This window comes from Haliotis rubra, unplaced genomic scaffold (genome assembly GCF_003918875.1).
Source record: "Haliotis rubra isolate DU_JTF1 unplaced genomic scaffold, ASM391887v1 Scf470, whole genome shotgun sequence".
Taxonomy (NCBI): Eukaryota; Metazoa; Mollusca; class Gastropoda; order Lepetellida; family Haliotidae; genus Haliotis; species Haliotis rubra.
In genome coordinates, this window is record NW_025767158.1 from 56,597 (window position 1) to 67,113 (window position 10,517).

General features: G+C 43.1%; 1 protein-coding gene across 1 annotated transcript; it reads right to left on the bottom strand.

Moving 5' to 3' along the window:
- Nucleotides 1-315: 315 nt before the first annotated feature.
- Nucleotides 316-8,148, bottom strand: LOC124290686. The gene is made up of 5 exons (XM_046727484.1): nt 7,778-8,148; nt 6,232-6,525; nt 4,019-4,405; nt 3,464-3,508; nt 316-640 (listed from the first exon to the last, which is right to left on the bottom strand). Exons 1-5 carry the CDS (start codon nt 7,935-7,937, stop codon nt 519-521), a joined length of 1,008 nt encoding a protein of 335 aa, XP_046583440.1. The 5' UTR covers nt 7,938-8,148; the 3' UTR covers nt 316-518.
- Nucleotides 8,149-10,517: the final 2,369 nt, after the last annotated feature.

Consider the following 10,517-nt stretch of genomic DNA (forward strand, 5'->3'; position numbering starts at 1 on the left):
CATTTGCTTGCTTGCTTGTTTGTTGATTAACAGAACGCTCAGCGGTATTGCGGCGGTCTGTAAACGACGAGTCTAGACCATACAATCCAGTGATCAACATCATGAGCATTGATCTACGCAGTTAGGATACGATGACATGTGTCAATCAAGTCAGCGAGCGTCACCACCCGATCCCCTTTGTTGCCCCTTTCGACAATCATGGGTTACTGAAGATCAATTCTAACCTGGATCTTCACGGGTCAACTCGACGTTTAACCCATTTTGAACAGTCAACTGTAGATAAAGTGTCTTAAATACAAAGTCTTGAACAAAGAGTCTGTTTAATCACTTTATTTGTCTTCATGTTGTTTTGGCATGCTATGCTAGGCGCTATTATTTGTAAAGGGAACAGATTATCACAAACAATTACAAATATACGACATCTCCATCCTCTTTCCTCTTATGCGACGTTGATACTATTGTAATTTCTCCTTCAATGTGTAGTTCCGAGTGGCGAGTCGAGAACTACCCAACAACGTTCACAGCGTCTTTCTCTCCCTCTTCTCCCTCTTCTTCCCCTTCTTTCTTCTTCCTCTCCCACGATTCTTCTTAGGTTGGTTCGTGCGTCCAGGTTTGGATGGCCTTTTCTTTTTCTTCAATTCTGTAAACAGAGATATCATCATTTGAGTGGCTGGGCGGTGAAACTGGTTTTCATATATTTCATGACCCTCCTTCCACCTACTCCTCCCTATAATACATTACCAGTCTGTATTTAGTAAACAATAAACATAATCATGTCATCCGTCATCCTCTCTTCTACATATTGGGGGGATACGTTTTGGCGACCCCACCTTCAATGTCATTGATAATGATGAGGGTACTTATACCGCGCAATACTCCACAACACAAGGGCATGAATCAGTATGGTAGAAGATAGTCGTAAATATGAGCTTGGAAAGAGTTACTTTTTGTATTGGCTGAAAAGGTGTGTTTTGAGGTTACATTTGAAGAGCTGTACGCAGTTTAAGTGGAAGTGAGTTCCATAGTGCAGTTGCAACTGAAGCAAAAGAGCGGGCACCAAATGTCTTGAGGTTGAATGATGGGGGATCCAGTAGGTGTTGGTTAGTGGATCTATTTATAAACGAATTTATAAGGTGAGTTTTCGCTGTCATGGGTGATCCATGATTTTGGCTTGGAATTGCGGAGGTAGCTGTTTTCTGTGAGTCGTGGCGTATAACTTTTGAAATAATGATCCGATTATGACCATTTATAGCCCATCTTGTAGGAAAATTATCTCGCCTTCGATCCGTAGGCCTCAATGGGGCCTTAAAAATAGTTTACGTGGTGAAATCTAACTTATATTGAGGAGGGGGTGGTTCCGTCGTTACATCCCTTTCCATTTATATAGTTCTAGAATAGGGTCTATATACCTATATGTCTTTCTAACGCTGTTTCTAAGCGTGACACGCCCCTGTGATTATAGGCACTTTATCTGGGTTTTGGAGGCACGTGTTAGCAGAATGTTGCAAAAGTCCCATGATGACAGAATGAGTGAGCGAACAAGCAGAGCGGTCTTCACCCCTTAATCATATGTGAGTGAGTGAGTGAGGTTAGTTTTACGCCACACTCAGCAATATTCCAGCAATATGGCGGAGGTCTGTAAATAATCGAGTCTGGACCAGACAATCCAGGGATCAACAGTATGAACATCGACCTACGCAATTGGGATACGATGACGTGTGTCAACCCAGTCAGCGAGCCTGACCTCCCGATCCCGTTAGTCGCCTCTCAGGACAAGCATGGGTTACTGAAGATCAATTCTAACCCGGACCGTCACGGGTATAATGATAAGTAATACTAATCGGGACCAATTTCTGAATACTACACACGCATATATTCCAGGACAAACGTGACCCTAACCTGTCATCACATGGCAATCAAACTACATGATTCGCCGTTACAGGGATACAGAATCTACAATATTGTCCAACAATTTCCAACGTGTCGGACTTATATGATCAATACGTACAGAACACTTGGGCGTTGGTCTGCTATATAATCTCTTTGTACATTGCAGTTGTTGTGTGAATTGATATCAATATTCGATCTAAAGCAGCATGATAAATAGGGAGGGAGTCTTACCTGAATATGTGTTAAATGAACCTAGATCTATTAATATACACGGAATAGTAAACTTCGTTCAGCATTGCTTGATAAAACGCATTGTATCAGGAAATGAATAGGGATTTTGGCCATTTTTCCCCTCCAAAGTCAAGTTTCCTTAGGTCCTGGTAAGTTTTCTCACGGGCTATCACGGTATCCGTGATGGGCCGTTGGGATAAACGGGATGCTGAGTCATGGAAGCTCAAAGGCACACTACGGTTCGGCCCGCAGTCCTCTACGGATGTCATTACGTTTCCCCTGGCCTGTCGCGTTCTGATGGGTTCTGTCACGTTTCTCACGTTTTGATCAAGGTTTTGACACGTTCTGCGCGTTCTGTCAAGACTTTCTACGGATGAAACGTGGACGCCGGCCAGCTTTGGACCACATTTGTGCCCACGGTATAAAAATAAGGTCTCCCAAGCAATCGCAGCCATTGTATCCTGAGACACAAGAGGAGCTAGAACCTCAAAGATAAAGAAGATTTTTTGCTTGTATGTTTGCTGGGGGCATACATCCAGTCCTTGCGTCAGCAAATGGCGAGCATCAGCTGCAGAGAGGGAATGTTAGAGAACGCAACGTGCCGTATCTAGCCTGCCCTGTAAACCGTCACACGCCTGGTTGCATTGTGATAGAACGGAACGAATCGGATACCATACAATCAAACTTGCCATGAGACTCGGGACAAAACGGGCATCAAGGGTGAATAACCTTGACAAAATGCTAAACAAACGTGACCGAACGTGACAAATACACATGCCTCCCGTCCCACTGCGGACCCACTAGGGACCGTCTACAAGTTTTGTTACTACCTATTAACTGCTGTCACGTTTTGCTGCGTTCCCCCCGTTTCACTAAGGCCTACTAGGTTTCTCATTAGTACCGTGACTGTCGTGGCAAATCTTTGAACAATTTAAAAATCTGGCACGGCATCCACGGCAATCACGGACTGTCACGTTTGCTCATTCAATCTCCCAACATTGTCTCACGTCCATCCCGTTTTGTCCCCGTTTCGGCGAAACGGGGCTGTCGTGGCCGCCGGAAATATAGTGTAACCCTAGCATAAGCGTCGAGATATGTTGAACTGTTTTATGCTCTAACCACCACGGCCATATCATGGGTTTGCTGAAGTTCAAAGTACAGTCATAACTACGGTATCTACATTGAACTACGCTTAAATATGTCAAACTACGTTTAACTTAGGTCCAATACGGGTCTACTACTGGTCAACTACGTTCATGTCCGGAAGATGTGACCACCGATTCAGGGTGGATATACCGGACGGCGTTATATTCTTCTAAAGCACTGCGTTACTGATACTCACTGCTGCAAATATCTTCCTGCGAGAGGTCTTGTTCTGGCTCCGTCCCTGGAACAACAAATTAGACAGCAAATTGTTCGCCAGAACAACAACTTAATGTTCCCTATAGTAAAAAAATGATAGCAAATTGTCCTCAGGAAGAACACACTTTGTCGCAGAACATTCTCACATTTCTTCTTCTTTCATACTTTATTTCTTTCTTCTCCCTTTCGACACCAACCATCCCTGACTGTTTCTATCTTCCCCACCCCTCCCCCAAATCCTGAAACTTACAATAGTGAGAGAGTGAATGACTCTAGTTTTACGTCGCACTATTCCAGCTATATGGCGGAGGTATGTAAATAATCAAGTCTGGACCAGACAATCCAGTGATCAACAGCATGAACATAGATCTACGCAATTGGGATACGATGACAAGTGTCAACCAAATCAGCGAGCCTGACTACCCGATCCCGTTAGTCGCCTCTTACGACAAGCATGTGTTACCGAAGACCTAAATTATTTTTAGCATGGGTTACTGGAGAACTGTTTCTAACCCGGATCTCCACGGGTACTTACAATAGTAACACACGATGAAACCCTGAGCTGTTGCAGAGGCATTGTTTGTGAAGAACTTGATTGTTGTCACAGCGTGATCCTTATCTATTTTCCCCGTGATCACTGCTGACTTGCCCATGCCTGTGGCGTTGATGTTGACGTTCTCTCCGTTGTCGTTGTAGGTGTAGTCGGTGATATTGGCGATGTCGTCCGGCTCGTCAATATCCATGGTGGGTACGGTTACAAAAAGCTTGTTCTTCGTAGTGGAGGTTGATCTCAGAGTGAGAGTTATGATCAGATCGCCCCGATAGTGCCATGGATAGTCGCTGTGACTTACAAGCATACCTTTCTCGGATGTATGCTCTTTCGTTTGTCGTGTGCCGTTGTCATGGAGAATAAAAATAAGATCTGTAACAGACAAAATAGGTGCATGAGACATGTTTCTGGAAGGCTGAATTTCTGTAAAATTCGACCATGGCCGTTAAGAAAGGCATTGGTCAGAAACAGTGCCATGTTCATAGGCAAAAATGTACAATGATTCTTTATGCCTGAAAGAATATATAAAACGTGTAGAAAAAATACCAATGAATAATATATATCTTGAGATATAAACATAAAACCCTAAGCTATGTTTTCTTTTTGATACATGTGTCATATTTTATTGCTAAAGGAGAAATTCTTCTATTATATCCTCATATTGCTTCATTCGCAAACATGTAAAATCTCGATGGAACTTTTTCTGTATCATTCAAAAATTTAAAGATATATTACACGTGAAACCCCCAATAAGGAGCTCTTCGCCGAAGTCATGAAGGCACAGTTTGAACAAGGCCATGGACTCTGGGGCAATGAAGTGTCATTCGTGTCATTGAAATGGTACTAATGAAAGCGTGATTCCTAGTTTGCGCACTGTTCGCGTCCTGTTTACGCATAAGTTACGCACTTGGCACGCAATGCGTAGCCGAAAATGGCGCTCATTGGCGCGCATTGGCACGCTATTGCACGACTAGATCAAGTACTGTTGGCGCATTGTTTACGTCTAGTGTACGGGATGGTACGCACGACGCGCATAGTTCCAACATAGGCATGCGTTGCCACAACCACTTCGCGCATTCGTGAAGCAGTCGTGGTATTATTTAGTCCCGCTTTTTCCCGCTTGACACCAAGCTATATTAAAAGCAGGCATCACACCAAGCTTCATCCATTGCGGTGGACCTACAAGATGATGAACACTAGAGAACAAGCTCTTACTGCAGAATAGAAAAGGGCTCTATATCTCGTAGGTGCACAACTATTACTTCTTGAAGACCAACAAATTCAGCCAGAGGAGGCCAAAGAAGAAGACGTAACCCCAGCTAGAAAAAAAAGCAAGGACAGTGTGGGTGAGGAAATGGCTGACTAGAAGACATCACTTCGGACATTATGATCCACAAGGAAATCCAAGAGGCTATAGAAATTATCTGAATTTCCCCGGACTTGTTCAAAGACATAGTAGAGAAGTTAAGCCCTCATCTTGAGAAAAAGACCACATCCATGAGAGAACTTGCTGAAAATCGAGCTGGCAACCACTTTTCGCTTCCCAGCCACTGGGTGGGGTAGCCTAATGGTTAAAGCGTTGGCTCGTCAAAAGACCCGGGTTCGAAGCTGGCAAACCATTTCTGCTTCCCAGCCGTGATGTTGCTGGAATATTGCTAAAAGCGGCGTAAAACCAAACTCAGTCAGTCAGTCAGTCCCAGCCACTGGTAATTCCTATGCAAATCTACAGTACAGATTCAGAGTTGAAGCAACTATAATCGGCAAGTTCTTACCACAGGTTTGCCAAGCCATCATTGAGGTTTACAAGGACGAAGTACTCAGGTGCCCGAAACTGTACGGGAGTGGAAGGAGGTTGCTGAAGGTATTAGTTCTGTGGGCTGTGGACGGCAAGCACATGCACGTTGCTATGAGGAAGCCACCAAAAGCTGGATCATTCTACTACAATTAAAATTATTTAACAGACAGTGATACGGTGCCGTACTTACAACCCTTGGTGCAACTGAAATGAACAGACAGCGATACGGTGCCGTACTTAATACCCTTGGTGCAACCGTAATGAACAGACAGCGATACGGTGCCGTACTTACCATCCTTGATACACCTGTATTGAACAGACAGCGATATGGGGTGCCTGGGCTAGCAACATTTGATACGTGGTGCTTACTATGACTTTCTGTTGTATATATGCATACACGTACCTTCCTTGATACAACTGTATTGAATGAACAGTGACATCGGGAATTTCCCTATACAGTTATGGTTGGAGGTCTTGACAATTGGGGCACGTCGGTTGTAGGCGATGAAGCAGCTTCTCTTCCAGTAGCAGGAGTTGGAGTCGGTGATGACCTTTGGCTGCAGGCCGGAACAACTGTTGTCGGTGGTGTTCGTGCAGCTGTCGACGCTGCTGGTGACGTTGATGAAATAGATAGAGTTTTTCTTTTTGCATCGTAATCTGCCAATGGACTCATTTTCAGTCACTTCCTCACATTTACCTGAAATAAACACAGGTATGTGACAAAACTCACTGGTACGTGTTATCTTCTAAATCTATAGATAATTACGAATATACATTGCTTTCTAGAAAGTGGTAAGATGTGACGAATGATATATTTGGGATTACAATACACAATTTCTAGTCCGTCTTTAGGTTGAGTGACTTTCAGGATTCGACCCCAAACTTTCACTGATTTAACCCAATTAGCCACTAAGGCTTTCACAAATGAATAAAAGGTCAACTTGTGTACCCCTCTGATAAGTAAAATTGGATAAAAGTTGTAATCCCAAATATAATATTAGTTCATTTCGCCACTTTCTGGAATGCATTGTGTAGTTACATATTTCCCCTATAAGAGCCGTTCCAATTTATAACTGCTAGATGAATTTTCCATGTTTATTAATGTGCACGTAAACTGTCTTTAAGCATCTTATGTTACATGCAACTGTTTAGTACACAATCCCTAGTATACAGTACACAACCCTGTGCACTTAAAAGAAGTAAATGACCAGATGTTGGCCACATGAATATGTGCAAACACCTAGTTGCGGGTACAGAAACGCGCTGTAAACATGGACAAAGTACTGTGACTATGTGACTATGTGTCCCAGTCCACCCAGCAGCGAATGGGTACCTCGAAAGGATGGGAAAGCCACATTAACTTGGTGCGCCTAGTTGCTGCTCGAGTTGTATGTTCCCCATGGAGCTGAGATTGAAAAAATACGATGTGCCTTTGAGATTGGCATTAATGATCGAGGGAAAAACAATTCCCTTTGAACATGCATGTACATGGGATGGACTATAGCGCTATGTAAATAGCCATACAATAAAACAGTAATAATGACTGTTTGCTTCAGAATGCCACCCATTAATCAACTCAAAGAGAAATGGGAGTAGAGTGGCGCTTGAAGATATCATTATGTGTACAGTGACAGGCTATATGGCGGCGATCTGTAAATAATCAAGTCTGGACCAGACAATCCAGTGATCAACAGCATGAGCATCGATCTACGCAATTTGAATGAGGTGTCAACTAATTCAGCAAGCATGACCACCCGATCCCGTTAGTCGCCTCTTACGACAAGCATGGGTTACTGAAGACCAATTCTAACCCGGATCTTCACGTGCCAAAATGATACGTAAGCGCGGAATTGTGTTGGCCCTAAGGTTTTCCATATTTCCGTTGCATGTCCTGTATTTGAGATTAGTAAGTGTTAGAGATCTGATATGCCGAGACTGTGACTACTTACGCTTGTCAGGTTTTATCTTCTTGGGTCTACTTTTACCTTGCCTCTCAGGTCTTACCCTCTTTCCTTTACTTTTACCTTCAACGTTACATTCCAAAGAAAGGCACAGAAGCAGAATGAGAACAATTCCGAAGAATGCGGGAGTAAATTTTGGAACACACATCCTCCTTATGTCTCTGGCGTTACATTGCGGTAATGTGCCAGCACTGCTTAGCGATGCTAGATCCTGTTTCTTCTAGGATCTAACACCGCGGTTTGCGTAAGCTTGATAAGAAGAGCACTGTTGGCATTCCCAGGCAGAGGTTCCACGGTTCCTGCTGTTTATCCTAAATACCGGAGGTTGCAATTAAAGCTGCACTTGCTGCTTGTCTATGTTGTGCACATTTAAATGTCAAACTGTCCCGTAAATATAAACTTGAGATCATATGTTAGAAAAGAGTCTCTCGTAATGAGCCATTTCAGTTTACTGGGGTATTTTTAACTGGGATGTAGGACATATCCGATTAATGAGTGTCAGTATATATGTTAGAGATGAATGGGCATAAATTTACCTTTACAGTAATAATATTCAGAACCTTGATAAAATGAAATAATTACATATTTTGATGTAAGCTTGGGCATAAATGTTTCTTAGATGGGGTCTTAGAGACCTAAATCTGAAAGTTTCAAACGATTTATATCTGGACGATCTCACTGTTTCTGAAGAGGGGTGATTTCAGGTTTCCTGTCGTTAACGTTCACTTCCTGTCGAGCAACATACCACCAGCTGATTACAGCAGGCTCGGCAAAGGGCAGAAACACTGACGTTTCTATGGAAACTATTTGAGTAACGGTACAACATGAGATGCGTCAATTTCGTGAACACCTGTTGGAAGTGTATGAATTGGTTCACTGAAAATCCGGGAATGTTCACATGAACATGTTTATGGTTAAATGTCTAAAGCCATGTCAGATTGAGTTAATATACAACATGAACACCGCCATGTTGCGTTATACGATTCCACCCATATTGTGTATTATATATTACCGTTGAATGCATCATGTGTTGTACTCAGTTTAGTGTTGAATGGAAAGGAACGGATGGTCGTCAAGTATACTTGATATATGAAACATAAATGTTAATACCAAATGTAAAAAACAAATATAAGATAGGTTAATATAAGAGTGAGTGAGTGAGTCTGATTTTACGCCGCTTTTAGCAATATTCCAGCAATATCACCGCGGGGGACAGCAGAAATGGGCCTCACATATTGTACCCATGTAGGGAATCGGCGTAGAGAGCGAACGGCTTAACCACTAGGCTACCCTACCTCCCCGGTTGATATGAGAGTAAACTTTACACTAATAGAAACGCCACAGTTTGCACATGCAGCACCCAGTAGTGCCGCACAACGGTGTAGGTTGTCATTCCCGATTTCAACACTTCCTAGGAGGGTCTATGTAGGCCAGTATTGCTCTCAGTCCTACTGATTGCGTCCGTCATATACTTGTGGTTTGGTGAGCGGTGGGGTAGCCTAGTGGTTAAAGCGTTCGCTCGTCACGCCGAAGAACTGGATTATATTCCCCACATGGGTACAATGTGTGAAGCCCATTTCTGGTGTCCCCCGCCGTGATGTTGCTGGAATATTGCTAAAAGCGGCGTAAACTAAACTCACTCACTCACTCACTTGTGGGATGGTTTGTTTCATCCGTTGTTTGTGTACAAACTTCGGTTGCGGCGTTTGCAAAGCACCTAGAGTCTAGGCGCTATTGACAAGCTGGAAACTGTCAGAAAACCGCGTACCGAGGTCACGGCATTCGATGTTTCAGTCTGCGATTTGCAGACAAGCCAAACATGGTGATGATCGACCCGCTCAGGGCGTCCAAGGACAAGAGTACAGGACTGAACCGAAACCAAGCTTTGAGAATTCGAGTGGATCAAACTGCTTCAGACTTAGATCATGATAGTGAAGGATGATTAGAATCGTCCACAAGCAGCTCATCTTCATAATCAACAGACAAATTTTGCAACGTAATAGTTATAGTAATAGTAATAGTCCGCTTATATGGCGCGCATATCCAGGCGCATTGCCTGCTCACGGCGCTACGTACATTACTATCCCCGGTCATAGGACACTTTCGTACTTTCGGATACTCTTTCAACTCCCTTGGGAACATCCCTTGTTAGGCACAATGAATTAAATACTCACATTGCCCGCACATCCTCCCGGGTACCCATTTTACAGGTACAAGGATATGGACGGTATTGTCGCGACAACACGACAATGCGATATATTCATTATGTCGCATTGTCGCGTTGCCGTGTATTTTAAGGGGGTCACTTACTCACTCACTCACTCACTTCTTAAAGTGAACTCCTTTCAAGGCTGATGGTTCGTATCCTAACGTGGCATGGCAATATTTATGGAATATGTACATGTCTGAAATAATTACTCAACAGCATTAACCATTGCGGACAATAATACCACAAATAGTAGTAAAGTATATTCCTCGGCCATTAGTATTCCTTCTACAGAAGTGAATTTTTCTGTATTTGTTGCCAAAAAAGTCAGTTATGAGGAAGTCCTAGTACGATCACAAGAGAGAGAAGTTTTTATTTTTGTTCAAACCAGGAAAATATTCAGGCAAACTAAATTTTCCGGTTGAACATGAAGATACCTGCCACCGTAAACCTTCCGTGTTAACCTCGTACAGAAATTGATTGTACTTTCGGTGTGACTTTTGTTGTGCAGTTTTCCTGACG